Source organism: Tasmannia lanceolata, unplaced genomic scaffold, assembly GCF_043159265.1.
Source record: "Tasmannia lanceolata isolate RefF3 unplaced genomic scaffold, GAP_Taslan_0.1 ptg000002l, whole genome shotgun sequence".
NCBI lineage: Eukaryota > Viridiplantae > Streptophyta > Magnoliopsida > Canellales > Winteraceae > Tasmannia > Tasmannia lanceolata.
Window position 1 is genome coordinate 44,870,055 of NW_027518679.1, and position 19,082 is coordinate 44,889,136.

The 19,082-nt window shown below is 36.8% G+C and overlaps 1 protein-coding gene across 3 annotated transcripts in view; it reads right to left on the reverse strand.

Annotated features, from left to right (window-relative positions):
- LOC143874966 (ARM repeat superfamily protein) overlaps nucleotides 1–19,082 on the reverse strand; it is a 65,516-nt gene that overhangs the window by 26,644 nt on the left and 19,790 nt on the right. For all 3 annotated transcript variants that reach the window (XM_077376930.1, XM_077376929.1, XM_077376931.1), the window contains exons 9-11: nucleotides 17,958–18,105; nucleotides 17,557–17,717; nucleotides 16,898–16,997 (exon numbers count right to left, since the gene is read on the reverse strand). In XM_077376930.1, the coding sequence (XP_077233045.1) occupies nucleotides 16,898–16,997; nucleotides 17,557–17,717; nucleotides 17,958–18,105 (409 nt within the window). The remainder of the gene's footprint in view (nucleotides 1–16,897; nucleotides 16,998–17,556; nucleotides 17,718–17,957; nucleotides 18,106–19,082) is intronic.

Here is a 19,082-nt window from a genome sequence, read left to right on the forward strand (position 1 = left end):
ATAAGCTTATCTAAGCTATAGCTTAGGAACACTCACCTCTCTCTCTCTCTCTCTCTCTCTCTCTCTCTCTCTATATATATATATATATATATATATATATATATATATATAGCAGAAGAGAAAAGGAGAGAATTATTTGAATTTCTCCCAAAATTCTATGAGAATTACACATCACTTTTTACTTTGTTTAACAAAGGCACCCATTCAACCCACATAATTTCAATCCTACCCGCTCCTTTATGCTTTTTAACAAAGGCACCCATTAAAGCCACATAATTTCAATCCTACCCCCCTCCGTTATGCTTTTTTAATTATGGAAACCTTTATAGATTGGAGGGCTAGGATCAGCCTATGGAAATGATTTTACGGGCACAACCTATTGATGTTGTGTTCCATCACATGGACGGTTTGGATCAACCTATGATGTGGTCCGTACAGTTCTTTGTCGGCATGTGCATCGCACGGGGTTTTTTACTAGTGTGTGTGTGTGTGTGTGGGAAAAGTGATTGTACACGGCCGAGTAGATAAGCTTATCTACTCAGTCGGGCAAAAAACAGTGGGGCCCACATTGTTTGGGTGATCTGATTTTGTCCACAAATCTGCCCATTTTTTTCCTCCACATTTGGATGGGTTAGGATGATCCTACGGATCTGATTTTTTGCGGACACCCTATCTAGTTAAGGGCCTTTCAAATGAATGGTTCGGATCACCCAAACAATGTGGGCCCCCACTGTTTTTTGCCTGACCGAGTAGATAAGCCTATCTACTCGACCGAGTACAATCACTTTTCCGTATATCGGAACTCGGTCCAGTAGATAAGCTTATCTACTCGGTCGGGTTAAAAACAGTGTGGGCCAACACTGTTTGGGTGATCCAAACCATTCATTAGTCATTCAACATGATAATACGAGTTGTTTGGTAACAAATTTGCCACATATTAATCATCCATTTTCCATCTAAATTCATGTATATTGGATAATAATCTCAAAAATAATAATGATGGATCACACATCTGGTGCTAGTCAAAACTAGGGAGGTTTTAAAAGGAGAGATTAGGGTTTCCTTAAAGGGGTTTTTAGGGTTTCCCAGGGTAAGAGAAGAAGGTTTGTAGAGGGTTTGATCCAACCACCTCCTTTCCCAGCCATGGCCATCGTCTCCACCCGGCGGCGATTCTTCCATTTTTGAACTACAAATGAAAAAGGCGGAGGATTGGCAATGCCCCTATTGTCTCTACCACAACTTCGGCTGGCGGGATAGATGTAGAAGGTGCTCGAAAGCTAGAGCGAAATCAATCCCTTCACCTAGTTCGCCTCTAGACGGTGGGAGAAGGCCTACAGGGAGTTATAAGCCAAATCAAGGTAATCGATCTGGTGTATGGTTCTGCTATCCCTGTCAATATCTTAATTTCATATGACGGAATGAATGCCGCTGGTGTCATCGGGCCAGAATCCCCTCGAAGTGGGTTCCTCGTGCTAGCTCACTTTCTAGGATAGAATCCAATGGTGGTGAGGATGATTGTTGGCCCGATTTGGGCAAAATTTATTACCACAGAAGTTCAGGGAGTCCATTTTTATCTGTCTCGGGCAAGGAGGTGGACACACGAATGGGTTTACTAAGAGCTTGCCTAATAGGGAAAAAGAAAAATCAGAATGAGACCCTGCAGGAGCTCTAGAAATGGGCACAAAAGTCTTGGGATATCCCATCTTTACATTGTCCTTCTATATTGGCGAAGAATGAAATTCTCTTTATGTTGAAACAGAATCACAGGCATCACAGATCCTTGCTAAGGGACCTGAGGCTTTGGGTAATCATTTGCTCTCCCTCTCACAATGGAAAAGGGAGTTTATTTAAGGCGAGGAAGCTCACTGGGTTCACTTTTATAGCATCCCTTTACATGCTTGGGCTGTTTCAACGGTGGAGGCTATAGGGGGTCTCTTTGGTAAGGTTGTAGAAACCAAGATGGAAGGCAATCACCAGAACTGTATGAGTTATGTCTCGGCCAAAATTCTAGCCCCATGTTGGCACCTCCCTAAATCCTGTTTTAAAATCAAAGTTCTTGACCAGTCCTATACTATTGGGGTTGAGCTCTCGGGGGAAGAAAGGTCTCCTATTCCCACATCCTCCTTGGGCATTCGAGGATCGGGTTTTCAATCGCCAGCGAGTCAGAGGTGGTCTCCTGGTGAGCCTATGGATCCCGTTTGGCTTTTAAATTTCAAATCTAACCAATCGAATCTTCTGGTTTTGCCGCCCAAGGAAGTGCTGATGGCTCGCCTCGATGAAGGTGTGGTGTGTCTTGAAAGCGATCAATCAGGCTTACCGTTAGCAAGGCCCGAGACATCTAAGCTAAAATACCCTACCCCTAGGCGGAAAGTTGCCTGGCTGGGTGCACCCGTTAAGAATATCAAGTCAGTTAGCTTTCACCCAAAAGCAAGGAAGAGCTTTGACTATCGAGCCCCTGGCAGATATTATGATGGTTTAAATCCCTTGGCTAGGGGGGATTTAAATATTTTAGTTACAAAATTAGGGTCAAAAAAGATAAACAGCAGATTGGTAAACCTCCTAAAATTCTACTCCAAATCTGATAGGATAGATCCTATTTATGGCTAATTCAGTAGTTGACCCCTGGACGATTGTAATTTTTGGCTTTTTGGTTAAGAGTAGGTGGGGGTACTGAGGGTTTCAAATACTTGTCTCCAAGGAAGTGTTGAGTATAGATATGGTTATGTTTGTTGTTTTTATTTATTAGTAGAGTGAGGAAGGAAAAAGGGATGTTCAAAGGGGAAGTTGGGTGTTTTGTTATTTAGTTTGTGGGATCCATCAAGTTGGTTTTAGTTCTGTTGGTCGGTGTTAAGGTGATACTTTAGAATGGCGGGTTGGAGAGATAGCAGGAGTAATTGTCCCATATAATATCAGATTCCAGGTGCGCCGAGGAAAGTATTAGATCATCAATAGCTTGAGAGACCATGGTCTTTTGCTTGTCGAGGCAATGCTGCCTAGAAATTCTTCTACATTACTGTTACTAAAGGAATGTGGTGGTGTTGCTGCTACAGAAGTGTTGGGGTTTTTTTAGAGGTTGTTTGAGGAAGATGATGGATGTAGGTTGGAATGATTGTAGTGCAAGGCAGTTGGCTGGGCATGGTCGGGCATAGCTTCTTTTTTGAATTGATTGTAGTGTAAGACTCACCAATGGCATGGTTAAGGAAGATAGGGCCCAGATTTTTGTTGTTTTTGTTCAGTATTTCTGGCTCAGGGTATGCCTTGGCCAACTTTATTTGATACTATGTAATGCCAGGTGGGACTTCTGGTCCCCAATGTAATTTTCATAGTATCAATGAAAATATGTCAATTTTCAAGAAAAAATCTTTAAAATAATAAAAGATACAACTTTATTTAAATTCTCAAAGTCTCGAACATGAAATGACAAATATCAATTATAAAAAACTGGTAAGTCATTGTAGCTGTCTTCATTATCATTGTCTCGCTTGTAAGTCCCTCAAGCATATGGACTCTGCTTGATTGAGTGCACACACCGACATATGTTCCCAAAGAAGGTTAAAATAACAGAGAAAGTATGTTGCAGTGTCAGTATTCATTAGCATATTCTTTTTGTAACAGTAAGTGCACATGTATTATAGAAAAGAGAATGTATGCATGGAAAATAAACAAATAACTTCTAATCTCACGGTTCCCACTTGCTTCTAATCACACCTGAAGGTGACCTGCTGTCCCCACCTACTTCTAATCTCAGTGTGGAAAAAGAAAAAGGCGACATTCGATAACTATTCTCCGCAGCATTTTTCCTCTTTTTTCTGTGCAGAGAATAAAAAACAACAAAAAAATCAGGAAGAACAATTTCTGCATTCCTAATTCACAATGCCTGTTTCTCCAAATCCCGCCTTTCGAGTGGTAAAAGCGTGGTCATTTCAAAGCAAAGCAGAGTTGTTTCGGGTGATTCACATTCTCATGTTCCGCCTGTTTCGTCCACTCAGAAAGAGGGATAAAAAGATGATTTGTCGAATGGGGACAAAGTGCATATGGTGACTTGTAGCTCCCACCTACTTCGAATTTCAGCCAAAGAAGTTGGGGAAAAAAGCAAAGAACTTGCATACTTTAGGCAATGATTTGCAACAGGCATAAGGCGATTTGTCCAGAAGAAAGGAGGTAACGGTCACCGGGTAAGTTCTCTTTCTTCTATCTTGATCATCGTCCTCTTCTCCTTCCTTCTGGTTCAATTTGCTCGAGCCCCTTCTCTTTCTTCTTCCTTCCCACGAGAGTTTTCGAGGGCTTTTTATAACTCATGAGAGAAAGTCTTTCAAAATAAAGTCCAATTTTCTTTTATACAAAACTCTTTTTTGAATGGTAAGAATAATTTCATTAAAAAAAAATTGAGGTCTTACAAGAGAACAAGGACAAGAAGAAACATAAAAAGAAAAATAACCCCTCTAGGGGCAATAGAGATACATAAGAAAACGACGGAGACATGATTCAAGGAAGAAGATAATCAAACAACTCCATCTCCGCCCTCGACACCCTTGCTCTAGCAAGAGAGTCAGCTATCGAATTAGCTGATCTGCGGACATGGCAAAATGATAAATTGGTGCCTGCCACTCTATCCCGGATCTCGTCAAGAAAAGATGCAAACAGCCAAGGATCTGAATGGGACTCGTTCAACCATCTAATCACATTAAACGAATCTCCTTCTACCACCACTTTCTCAAGGTCAATATTCTCAAGCAATTTAATACCATGATGAATTGATCGCACTACAGCCCCACTCGCATCTGACAAACCAATGGGACTTGAAAAAGCTCACACAACCGAACCCTGATCATCTCTAAGCATGCCTCCTATACCAGAAGGACCCGGATTTCCCAAACTGGAACCATCAAAGTTCAGCTTAAGAAATCCGGCCGGCGGAGTCTCCCAATTTTGAACTATTCTAGACTCCCATTTAGAATCGCGACATATCTCCTTCCAACCAAACCAAAGATCATAGGCTGAGACAAATCTAAAGCAAGGAAAAGTTCTCGTCCAGGAGATACAGGAAGCAATGACCTTATTGTAAATAAATTGCGGCCCCCTTGAAATAACCTTTAAATAACCTAGCATAAATTGTGGCCCCTTGTATAAAAGGGAAGATCTTTTATACAAAACTTAACGAGAATAAATCGCATGAATCCATACAATTCAATTGAAAATTGAAACATTCATACATATTTAGAATCAATCATGGGACTCAAATGAAATCCATAAGATTTGATTAGAATGGTAAATCATAAAAATTTCTAAAACAAAGGCCAAACCATCAAATTGCAATTCAGAGAAGTTTCACCACGTTGTTGTCGCTACACTTGCAAATAATTAAAATATTCGAGGCCATCCTTAGCCTGGTATATTATTTTTAGGTGTATGTTATAGAAAGGGTGTTAGATATCAAATAAAGGAGAGCATTAAAGTACTTTACGGTGTCGTGATCAAAATTACTATGTACAGTTCCTTCGTATTTACTAAATAAAGTAATTTTGGGTTTACTAATAATATTAAGTATGGGTTTACTAAAAATAATAAGTTCGAACTTTTTAAATAGGGAAAGTCCTTTGGGTTTGATTAAGAGTTCTAGTTTGTAGAGATTTTTACGAGTCTTATCTTGGGTTCCATTAGAATTAGTGGATGAGTCTTGTCAAGTGAGATAAAAAATCTAAGTTTTAATAGTAGGGAGTTGTTTTGTCAATAATTGTAAGGCCTTTGGCCACTCTTGAGAATACAATAAAGAATAGAAGATTGCAATTTGCTCCCAAGCTTGGATAAACCGTTGCTCAGAAGAAGACCCTAGAGGATGCTCTCTCTCTCTCTCTCTCTCTCTCTCTCTCTCTCTCTCTCTCCACCCACACCTTTCCCCCTTCCATCTCTCCACCAACACCTTTCCCCCTTCCATCTCTCCACCAACACCTTTTTCCCGTCCATCTCTCCAACAACACCTTTTTCCCTTTCCACATTCCTTTTTTCCCATTATCCACATTCCCTTTCACCTTCCTTTTTCCCCAAGGGCGAAGCCAAGTATAGAATAAGGGAGGCAGTGCCCCCCATGAGTTGAAAAAAAAAAACTAGAAAAAGTACTTTTCTAACAGTTTTCAAAAAGCTTTTCTATGCTTTTCTAGGAAAAGTATTTCCCACAGTTGAAAAGTTAAAAAACATAAAGTAAACCCTTCACAGTAAAATAAAAATAAAAATCACCATTCGTATTTTCCTCTCTCCCCGGAAGCCGCTCGCCCTTCTCCATCATAAAGATAAACATAAAGTTTATGATAGGGTTCATAGAGACAAGAAGGACCGGATGTACTCTCCACAATATTTTATCTTCTGTTCCCATCTTTATTAGGTTGTAGGTTCTAACAAACTTTTGGGTTTACTTATGTTTCAGGTTTCTCTTTCCAAAGAGGATGTGAAGGTGGCTGCTGGTCCTATAAGAATTCCAAGGCGGTGGTCGGCCACTCATGTGGAGGAGCGAATGGTGGTGTCCGGCCATACATGTGTCTGAATATTACTATTTCAACGGGATATTACTATTTCAACGGGCTTATGTAGATGAGATGGTGTACTGTATATATATATATATATATATATATATATATATATATATATATATATATATATATATATCAAGAAAGATCCCAAGGTTTACACCATATGATCCAACCGTCCAATCGATGGGAAAATTTGAGACAATCAGACACAAGATGAGGAAGACCCATTTGGAGTTGGAAATCTATTATTAGATCATGTTGTATAGAGTCTAAGTACCAAAATCTATATTTTTCAAGAACTACAGAACGGATTACAACACATGGTGATCATAAAGTTCCTAAAAGTGGCAATCTTTATTAATTACATCATAACTGTTTAACGGACATGTTGCTAAATAAAATATTTAAGTCGACAGATACGAGAATTTAACTAAGTTGAGGTCTCTATTACTCTGATAAGCAGCAAGTGAGCATTAATATTATCATTATTATTATTATTTTATACTAAATAAGTGGTTTGAGACATAGGGGACTTTTAGGCAGTAACCGTGGGAAATTTAAGTTCTGCCCGGACAGCAAGGATACTCTCCCCTGTCCGTTGAATGTATTACCATTCTAAGACTCCTTTCAAAAGCATTGAATAAATACTATTCTTAGTAAGGGTAAAATCTGCCCCTTTTCTTCCCCGAGACACCCCCTAATAGCGAAAGGAAAGTAGTCTTTAATTTACTAAAGGTTATCAAAAGTAAGAAAAAGGGGTTGAATATACAGCTCTACCCTACTATAATGTCTCTATTTCACTGATTCCCTTTTTATTTTTCGTTCTAACCAGTTTTTTTGTTTTAAAAGTTTTGCATGTTAAAAGAAATGGTTTTCATAGCATGGTTAACGGCATGGGATCGATTGTCAGAGCATGGGCGCTTACTATGGAAATCCAAATAGGGTTTGGCCAAGGATTTCGAGTTGAAAACTCTCATGGAAGTTCTTGAGAACATCAAGGTAGAAATGATCGGAGTATTGTTGTCTGTATTATTTAGGATTTTAAATGGCTGTAATTAGCGTTGCAAGGGTTTTCAATTCTTGAAGTAAAGCAAAGAAAAGAGGATTTGAGATATGCCCTACTTACTTGATATCAATTTGAAAGGTAGAACCCGTAATTTCCCTTTATTCTTCTTCTTCTTTCAGTTCTACTCTCTCTAAATATCACGTTTTCAGTAGAAGCGAGGTGTGGAAAGTGGGTTTGTAAAACCCACGATTGGGTTTTATAGATTCCAAATTCCTTGATTCCTAATTACACTCCAAATTTGTATCCTTTGCATGTCTAATTTATACAGATTTTCTAATTTACCATAAGAAAGGATCCTGATGAGGTGTAATCATCACCTCTCATTCCCTAATTTAAGAAATTAGAATTTTTATAAGTACAGTGGGGCTCACTTTAGCGTGCACATCCTCCTTGTATGGGAAAGTGTACACGGCTAAGATGGTGGAGAACCAAATCTTTGGGTTCCTTGCTTCCCAAGCAAGCCTCCCTCTAAATATCTTGTTTCCAAATAAATCTGTGTCTCTCTCTTTTTTTTTGGCAAGATACCATGAGTTGTTTAAATTTTATAACCAAAAGATCTTATCTTTAAAGTAACTTGCTACAATTTGGGATTTTGGATTTCAATTAAGAAAATCCCACAGATTTTTCCTATCTTTTGAGCACCATCCATATCTAAAACCTACTTTATTTATTTCTCCTTCTTATGGGCTTCTATCTAAGCATATTTGGGGATTTTCTAATCTACCAAATCTCCACTAATTTAGGCGTGTAACAAAAGGGAAGAGATTACAATTTTTGTTTTTAAAATTTGTAACGCCTATTTAGTTGGGCAGTATTACATGCCCCACTTGTTGTAGCTAAAAGTGAATTTCTTAGTTAATTTTATTTCTTCCTAATTTGCGCCTAATTAACTGTTGTTTTAATTATATAATAATAGCTTAGTCACACCCTTTAATATTTGGGATAGAGGTGGGTCCATAATATCATGTTCAATATATTATACATATAGATATATATTCTTTATAATTATCACTAAAAAAAATGTTGGGTGTTACATTCTACCCCCTTTTATGAATTTCATCCCCGAAATTCCTAGGCTCCTGTCCTAGAGGTTACAATGTCTAATATTGAAAATGAAATGGAAATAATGGCGCATACCTACCTCTCAATTACTGCTACTGTCATAATCGTCATCCTCGTATACATCCAATACATTACCGAAAACCGATATTCTGCGACGTTTGCTTGTGACCTCTTCTTCTGAATACAGAGGCGTCTGATCGCCAATCGAGTCAGATGATATGCTAATGATCTCTTGTTCGTTAGGAGTAGGTTCCTCCTCAGGATCTTCTTCTGCATCATCCTCTTCTAGATCATCTTCTTCTGGCTCCTCTTCTTCCGGTTCGTCTTCTTCTGGCCCTTCCTCCACTGGTTTTTATTCTTCTGGTTCTTCCTCGGAGTCAAAGGAAATTTCAATAGGTTCTAAATCATTAGCCGCAATCATTTCGCTCCATGCCATTTCTTCCAACTCATGATCTCTCTGCCTATTACATAGCCTTGGCTTCAACATACATTTCGTGGTGGTTAGCTTTGTACTTGCCATCCTGAAATTTCAAAAAATTTATGACAAGATTGTCAGAGGTCGCACATACTGTCTAAAGTATCACCATTTGTAGGGAAAAATCTTCATAATTCAAAATATTTTTGTTGATAAAAATCTCGATGTATTTCGTTCTCATCTTTAAATTTCATAGCATACTCATATATCATCATCAAAAATCTTAGACACGTAGAAATCAATCATCAAAATTTCTTTATAGTATATCACGTAGAAGTAAATCATCAAAGTTTTCTTTATAGTACGATGACACCTCTTGGTACCGAAATAATTATCATCCCAATGCATAACAGATTTACGATCATCCCTTTTTACTTTGCGAGTCCTAATTGTGATTAAAATTGATTCCTTGTGAAATCCATTTAAACTTTTGACTCCTCAAGTTATCCTCAAAATTTTCCTTTTCAGGTGATCTTAGGCGTTAAATTTTTAACCCTTCCTTCCGATATTGATAAAAATTGCCTCTAAGTTCCTTAGCTCCATAGATCGTACGCTCTTACTGATCCCAAAATTCTGACATACCATGCACTGCCGCGTAAACTTTACTAACCTTCTAATTTAGGTAGACATTCTACTCTTATGATCCATTTTCTCCATAATCCTGACTTTTAACAGAAATTTTAAACTAAATACAGCTTTAGATTGTAACAAGGATAATAATTCAAGAAAGTATATAAGTAAATTTCGGACCTTCTGTCGCCCCATCCTGTACCTCAGTGTCATTGTTGACTAGGGCGAAGAAACGCCTCTCAGTTCCCGGCGGTGCGTTCTTATCTTGGGCCAGAGGGCGGTACTGATTTCCTCTTCCTTGGTGTTGCTGAGTTGACTGCGCTGGTTGTTGTTGTGGCGTAGGTGGGCGGCGCTGAATATAAGAGTAGAATGTCTACCTAAATTAGAAGGTTAGTAATGTTTACGCGGCAGTGCATGGTACGTCAGAATTTTGGGATCAGTAATAGCGTATGATCTATGGAGCTAAGGAACTTAGAGGCAATTTTTATCAATATCGGAAGGAAGGGTTAAAACTTTTACGCCTAAGATCACCTGAAAAGGAAAATTTTGAGGATAACTCGAGGGAGTCAAAAGTTTAAATGGATTTCACAAGGAATCAATTTTAATCACAATTAGGACTCGCAAAGTAAAAATTGATGATCGTAAATCTGTTATGCATTGGGATGATAATTATTACGGTACCAAGAGGTGTCATCGTACTATAAAGAAAACTTTGATGATTTACTTCTACGTGATATACTATAAAGAAATTTTGATGATTGATTTCTACGTGTCTAAGATTTTTTATGTTGATATATGAGTATGCTATGAAATTTAAAGATGAGAACGAAATACATCGAGATTTTTATCAACAAAAATATTTTGAATTATGAAGATTTTTCCCTACAAATGGTGATACTTTAGAGACAGTATGTTGCGACCTCTGACAATCTTGTCATAAAATTTTTGAAATTTCAGGATGGCAAGTACAAAGCTAACCACCACGAAATGTATGTTGAAGCTAAGGCTATGGGATAGGCAGAGAGATCATGAGTTGGAAGAAATGGCAAGGAGAGAAATGATTGCGGCTAATGATTTAGAACCTATTGAAATTTCCTCTGACTCCGAGGAAGAACCAGAAGAACAAAAACCAGTGGAGGAAGGGCCAGAAGAAGACGAACCAGAAGAAGAGGAGCCAGAGGAAGATGATCCAGAAGAGGAGGATGCAGAAGAAGATCCTGAGGAGGAACCTACTCGTAATGAACAAGAGATCATTAGCATATCATCTGACTCGATCGGCGATCAGACGCCTCTGTATTCAGAAGAAGAGGTCACAAGCAAACGTCGCAGAATATCGGTTTTCGGTATACGAGGATGAAGATTATGACAGTAGCAGTAATTGAGAGGTAGGTATGCGCCATTATTTCCATTTCATTTTTAATATTAGACATTGTAACCTCTAGGACAGGAGCCTAGGAATTTCGGGGATGAAATTCATAAAAGGGAGGTAGAATATAACACCCAACATTTTTTTAGTGATAATTGTAAAGAATATATATATATATATATATATATATATATATATATATATATATATAAAATATTGAACATGATATTATGGACCCACCTCTATCCCAAATATTAAAGGGTGTGACTAAGCTATTATTATATAATTAAAACAACAGTTAATTAGGCGCAAATTAGGAAGAAATAAAATTAACTAAGAAATTCACTTTTAGCTACAACAAGTGGGGCGTGTAATACTGCCCAACTAAATAGGCGTTACAAATTTTAAAAACAAAAATTGTAATCTCTTCCCTTTTGTTACACGCCTAAATTAGTGGGGATTTGGTGGATTAGAAAATCCCCAAATATGCTTAGATAGAAGCCCATAAGAAGAAGGAGAAATAAATAAAGTAGGTTTTAGATATGGATGGTGCCCAAAAGATAGGAAAAATCTGTGGGATTTTCTTAATTGAAATCCAAAATCCCAAATTGTAGCAAGTTACTTTAAAGATAAGATCTTCTGGTTATAAAATTTAAACAACTCATGGTATCTTGCCAAAAAAAAAAGAGAGACAGATTTATTTGGAAACAAGATATTTAGAGGGAGACTTGCTTGGGAAGCAAGGAACCCAAAGATTTGGTTCTCGACCATCTTAGCCGTGTACACTTTCCCATACAAGGAGGATGTGCACGCTAAAGTGAGCCCCACTGTACTTATATAAATTCTAATTTCTTAAATTAGGGAATGAGAGGTGATGATTACACCTCATCGGGATCCTTTCTTATGGTAAATTAGAAAATCTGTATAAATTAGACATGCAAAGAATACAAATTTGGAGTGTAATTAGGAATCAAGGAATTTGGAATCTATAAAACCAAATCCTTTGATGCAAAGATTGGCAGAAGTAATATGGGTGCAAAGGTGGCTAGCAAAAACATAATTGCAAAAAATAGTAATCATTACGGATTTGTGGCTGAAGTGCTAAGTTTTAAATGAAAAATTACGAAAAAATGGAAGCAAAGTAGTAAAATTACGAAAAAAAATACCAAAAGCATGCACTAACATATGACAATTACCGAACTACAAAGTCCGAATGGAACCAGTATTTTGGTTACGTATACCGGCTTCGATTCGGCAGTCCGAAGTTTTGTTCGGACTTCCGACGGAAGCCAGTAGAATAGGGATAATTCCAAAGATTTTATTTTCAAATTGAGTAATAATTCCAAGGATAATAGGGATATACATTGTGATCTTAGTGTCATGCAGGCAACCATAAATTGAAGCTTGGTTTTGATGTTTTAGAATCCAAAAATGCAAAGAAAATGGATTTATCTCGAATAAACCCTCATGAATACCAAACCCTGTTGTAAATGGCAACCTTCAAAACCCTTCCATGGAGTTTTCCACATTACAAAAGTCTTGAGGAAGAAGAAGGTGGTAGGTGAGAAGGTAATTAGTGCATAGGGATAGGTACAAAAAGGTGGAGAGAAAAAAGAGGTAGGAGGGGTATATTTGTCCTAAAAGCCATCTTCTCTCATCTGACAACACCTTTTTTATAAATTTCAAATCACTACCCTTTATTCACAATTTAGACAAAACTTTACATTTTTAAAAAATTTCCTTAATTTTAGTTCTTCCTAATTTGCCCCTAATTAACATTTATTTTAATTATATAATAATAGCTTAGTCACACCCTTTAATATTTGGGATAGAGGTGTGTCCATAACATCATGTTCAATATTATATATATATATATATATATATATATATATATATATATATATATATTCTTTATAATTATCACTAAAAAAAATGTTGGGTATTACAGCAACTCCCACCGTCCCACGCCGTTCGACTTCCTGGGCCACTCTCACCCCAAGAAGAAGAAGAAGAAGAAGGTAAGGGCTATTTTTTCTTTTTTCTTTTTTACTTTTTTGTATTTCTAAAGGTTGATTGGTGAGATTTGCCCTAGACTAGCAACCATTTGTTTTTTTCATCGTATATTAGTTAATCAAGTGGTGAGAGAGGGCTAGGGTGGGTGGGAGATGAAGAGATGAAGAGATCTCATGACCGGGGAGAGGGTAAGAAGTGGCTAAAACATTGGGGAAAAATTGTATTTTGATTAATGTTTTTCCTTAACACTGTTTTTCAGCATTTTTCTAATCCTTTCCACACTTATGCTCTCTCTAGTCTCTCCTTCTCCCACGCTCCCTCGTCCTCTCTCACCACTTGATAAACTAAAATTCCATGGAAATTTTTTTAAATTGAAGCCAATACATAGTCTGTATACCTATGTTACTCGATTCATCAGTCTGCTTAGTTTGGGTTCGGATTTGTGATCCACAATAGTGGATTAGGATCATTCTATGCAGATGGTTTCTCACCACGGCCTGTTTAAGTGGGGCCCAATAGATGAACGATTCGGATCATCCAAGAATATGGGCCCACTTAAACAATATTTGCTTTCTAAGATTATTTTTTTATTTTTTGCTAATTGTTACTCTTCCCATTAGGCAGCACCATAAACATGGAAAAATTCCACATTGAATAGATGATAATAGCCCCTTTATATTGAAACAGCTCCTCCTGTTGTGTTTCACCTAACTTGAATTGTTAACATTTGCATAATCAAACTGAATCATTTTAGCCTTGGGCATTTATCCGTGGAGATAAAATTCCTTGGATAAGCTGTTCCAGAGATTCACTACCCAGCTTGGATAATTTTATCTTGGATAGAAGTCATAGAACCATAGGATTGGCTACTATTTTTCTATAGTATGTACTATGTAGTCCCTAGATATTTCTAATAAAACCCTAGAAATTATGTCTGACTTATGTTTGATTAATGAGATTTGCCCTAGTTACCACTTTACGCTATTTCTGTGAATTGGATTTATGTATGAATGCATTGCTTTCAGAACATGAAGACTCGTCGAGGACAGTCGTAGTAAGTTTTCATTAACAATGTATTGTTTTTTGGGATTAAATATATTATCTTATTTTGCCCCCCTTATGTATAAATCCTGGCTCCGCCACTGTTTTTCCCCATCTCTTTCCTTACACAACCTATGAACAACCCAATCGCTCAACAACCAATCTTTATCAATCTTTGACCCCATATAACCATTTTTTATTGATATTACCCTTTCTTTACATTTTTACCAATTCTTTATCATATCTTTGACTTTCTTGAGGCTTTCTTTTAAACTTTTCAAGAATTCAATAAACCCATTCACGAACCTTTCAAGGATCATTACCATAGGTCAATTCGTTCAGCCAACCTTGGTATCAGAGCTGCATGCATAATGATTTTTCCGTACCCATCCTGCGTCAATTTGGTATCAAAGCTAAGATTAGAATGGCTACTCAGCATAGCAAGATTTTGGATTGGAAGATACAGGCCTATGGATAGTAATCGATACACTATAAGGATTAAAGACATACAAAATTTTCAGGGAGTTGCAGAATGGGAATGTCTTGTTGGTTACATGTGTTTGAGACCACAATCCTCAACTCATGACCACTACACACATCCAATACATTTTTCCTTTCCCTCTCACCAGGTCACCCCAATATCTTTTTCCCTTCTATTTCTCGAAAACCACATTTTCCCCTTTTCCATTTCCACATTCTTTTTTCTCCTTCCCACATTCTCTTTTCCCAGTCTCTTTCCTTACACAACCTATAAACTACGCAATCGCTTAAGTACCATTCTTTATCAATCTTTTCCCCAGTATAACCAATCTCTATCGATCTTTACCCTTTCTTTAAACCTTTTTAAGAATTCAAGAAACTTCTCAAGAATTCAAAGAACCCATTCAAGAACCTTTACCATTGATGAACCTGTCCGGCATCAACGTGGTATCAGAGCTGCATATATAATGATCTTTCCATACCCTTCCAGCTAGTTGCAGACCCGTGCGTTGCACGGGAACGAAAGACAAAGAAAAACAAAGAATCTAAACATTTCTAACATCACAGAAAAATACAAAAATGAAGGAATGGTAAATGCAGTTTGGGTGACGTGGATACAATGAGGTGCCGTTGTGGCAGGTTTTCTCCATGTGTGCCCTTCAGATTAGCATAGTTAGTAAAATATGATTTGGCAAAAAAAGGCGACAGGGAAAATTCAAGTTTAATACGATATTGGCCAAAAATGTATTTAATACTTTCAAAATGTTTTCCTAAAAAAGTTTTTAATAAAGTATTAACCGGCAAACCAATAAAATGTGTTTCCAATAAAATGTTTTCTCTGTTGCATTCTGCTAATTTGAAAAATACCCCCAAAGAAAAATTCATTTTCGTTCCAAGGAATACATCTGAATCGGAAAAACAAAAAGAAATGTTGATTTTCCCTAGACATGTAAACCTATGGTTGCTTCTTTTATAGATTTATAAACAGGGCATGAATTGAGTAAAGCTTCGCAAGATTTGCAAAATAAGGGAGGAAAATAACTCACAAATAATGAGAATTATAAGTCCTCTTCCTGGATTCTTCTATTTATCCTTTGGTGGATGCATCGATTGCATGACGAAAATCGTAGCAGGGCTCGGCATCTTCGGCTGCAGATAAACTCGTTTTGAGATCTCTTTTCTTCACGTAAGCCTTTCCATCTAGTCTGCTTGTCGGCAGTAGAAATGGGGAATGAATCCAATGAAAAAAGAGGAGGAAGGAGGAGGTAGATAACGCTCATTGCTCATCTAAGTTTAGGATGTTGGCATAAAGGGCGAAATAAATGAGGAGAAAATATCTCCAAGAATCTCTAGGAAACGAAGCCAACAAAATAAAGATCCGTGAAATAAGAAACCAAATTAGCAGTGGAGGCCAATTTTTAGGGATATAAATTTGATCTTAGTGGCAAAAAATCCATTTTGGAAAGGTCATTTAAAAAGTAATTTATAGCAGTTACCAAACGAATTTGGATAGCGTCTTTTGGAAGGTGTACATGTTTACGTTTTGAAGGATTTTAAAGAGTTACGTGGGTTATGGAAAGGTGTGTTAAAACGTCATTTATAGCGATTAGCAAAGTATTTTGGATAGCGTCCTTTGGAAGGTGAACTGGTTTCCGGTTTGAAGGATTCCAAAGAGCTCCGTTAATTTAGGAATGATGTATTAAAACATCATTTATAGCGGTTTTGTGAAGCACACATTTGGAATTTCATTTGCCACGTAGGATCTAGAGGTATCACTTTTAATATAATAGATTATAAAAAAAGGATACAAAGGGATTGCCACGTGGCGCACTCCCAACGTGAAGGATTCTGTTTTACTTGTATATAATTAAGATGTCAGTTTGGTATCAGAGTTGCATGTATAATGATCTTTCTGTACTTGTCCCTCGTCAAATATCTTAAGAGATTGACAATTCCCTAAAAGTAATAAGGGAATTGCCAGCGTCCATCGCAAAAGTTGTCTCCATTCACGAGGTGGCTGGTCTGACATGCGACAGTCCAGCCGCGAAATGCCTTTTGTGATGGACCCTAGCAAACCCCCAAGTAATAACAAGGAGCAATGCCTAAAAAATAACGGCGCTATTAATAACTCCACAAATATGTCAAAGCTTGGGAATAAAATAAAAACTGCTATCTAAACGCATATTTGTGAAATGAAGATCATGCAATGATATATCCTCCCCAGAATCAAAATTGGTATAGATCCAAAAACCAAATGAAGAATGGAAACAAGAAATAATCAGGAGAGAGGAGTATTTAACCTCAGAAACCCATTGACCCAGTATCAATGCAATTTTTCGATGAACAATGCGCATATTTGGATGGTCATTGGAGAGTTCGAGACACAACGCCCCCCGAAACCTGCAAATAACAAACTCAAAACAAAAGTAATAGGAATAAGTAATCCGCACACTACATAAAAAAACAAATAGATATTTTTTATTTTTTATTTTTTTTTTGAAAAATAAACAGACTATCAAAAACTGAAAAACTAAATAACTAATATATTTTTTCATGAACCTGTGAAATTTTTTCAAAGCAAAAGAGGAAAATACGAGGGAGAAAAATGCAACTATTAAAGGAAAGGGTCCAAAAGAAAATAAAAGTTAAAGATAAGGCTTACTATTCCAATTAACAATTTCACTACAATAATGGACCATCAAAATAAGAGCAAACTTACAAATAGCAGGCAAACTACAATAGTACAATGATAATTCAAACATATCCAAACATCTAATAAGTTCTATCGAAACATGAAGACTCGTGGATGCAAAATTCTTAGTAACATCAAAAATTAATAATGTACGAGTATATAAAACTCAGGACAAACAAAAATAAACTAAAGATAATAGCAGGGATACATTAAGATAATTGAAGAATAAAAAACTGAACCAAGAACAAACATAGAAACAGAAAGTACCAGTCGTCAAAGTTGAGGAAGTTTGAAAGCTCATAATAAACATGTCCAGCAGCACTATAAGCAGCATCCTTAAGAAGCATCCTCGGAGATACTTCAGTTTCTGAAGCTGAACAACTATTCATTGCCTCGTGAAGAATGGAAACAACCACTGGACCTAAAAGCTGAAATTTGCAAGCAAGGTCACATACTCCATAGTTTTCAACACAATATATATATATATATATATATATATATATATATATATATATATATATATATAGAGAGAGAGAGAGAGAGAGAGAGAGAATTGGAGTTTTCAACCCAATACCAAAAAAGAATTCAAACAGTAATTTTGATGATGCAACACATTTTCTAAAACCAGGAAACTGGACAAACAGGTGAATAATGAGAAGAATACCTACATGTCTATAGTTTTCAAATAAAACAATATACAGAGCTTCAGCACAAGGCCTCAGCTTTTCTGTCCACTGAACCATATCCTGCTCGTGATGAAAAGATTCGGGGTTTTGGGACCATTCTTCTAAATCACTAGTTGTGAACATAAAATACCTGTAAAAAATATAACAACATACAAATATCCTTAGCATTGACATCCAAAGGGAAATGGCTCCAAAGACAAAGGCTGTGTAAAGATAGATATATATATATATATATATATATATATATATATATATATATATATATATATATATATATATATATATTTGCATTGTTGAAAACAAAGGAGAGGCCATTTACAGTACTAATAAAATTTGACTTTATGGAAAATAGTGTGGTTGAGCTACTTGGTAAAATTCAAAAAAAAAAAAAAATCACAGGTAAATTTAATTCTTATGTCTTGCGCCTGATTGTCCCTTGTTCAAATATGTAATTTAATAAAATACAACAAAAAAGAGCCATTGGATATCCAACATAGGCCTATCAGGTAGACATAAGATAAACTACAAGTTGGGCCCATAATTCTGAAGTGGGATTGCCTTCTTACAATGCTACAATGCGGGCCCTACTCAAGCATTTTGTTTTCTGAAGATTCAGCTCTATCTCCTGGCATAATTTAAAGGTGAAACTTTGGTTTAAGGGCAATTTTTTCTATAAAGAGATCCATCGAAAATAATGCCGAAAATCAAATCCTTATATAATTCTGACGCTTGTATAAAATTTGTCGCGCTGACAAAAGAATCGATCATCCTTCAATGGCAGAAAATCCGTAAAAAATAATGGCCAACAATGCACGCACACACACTTCATTATTACTAAGAGTAATCTTGATTCCCAAAACTATTTCCCCTTCAAAAATTATTCTCATGCTACCTTGATATATTTGATGAAATCCATAGATGAGGTAATTAATATTAAGTTGCATGACCTTGGATAGGAGAGAGTGGAAGAAAATGATCAATGTAGACGAACCCAACTAGTTTCAGGATTAGACTTAGTCAATTTGGCCGGGTAGATTCTTTCACCTCCTTCATGAAAATTTTCTAAAGGAATCATTAGCCGACGCCAACTTGTTTGGGACAAAGGCT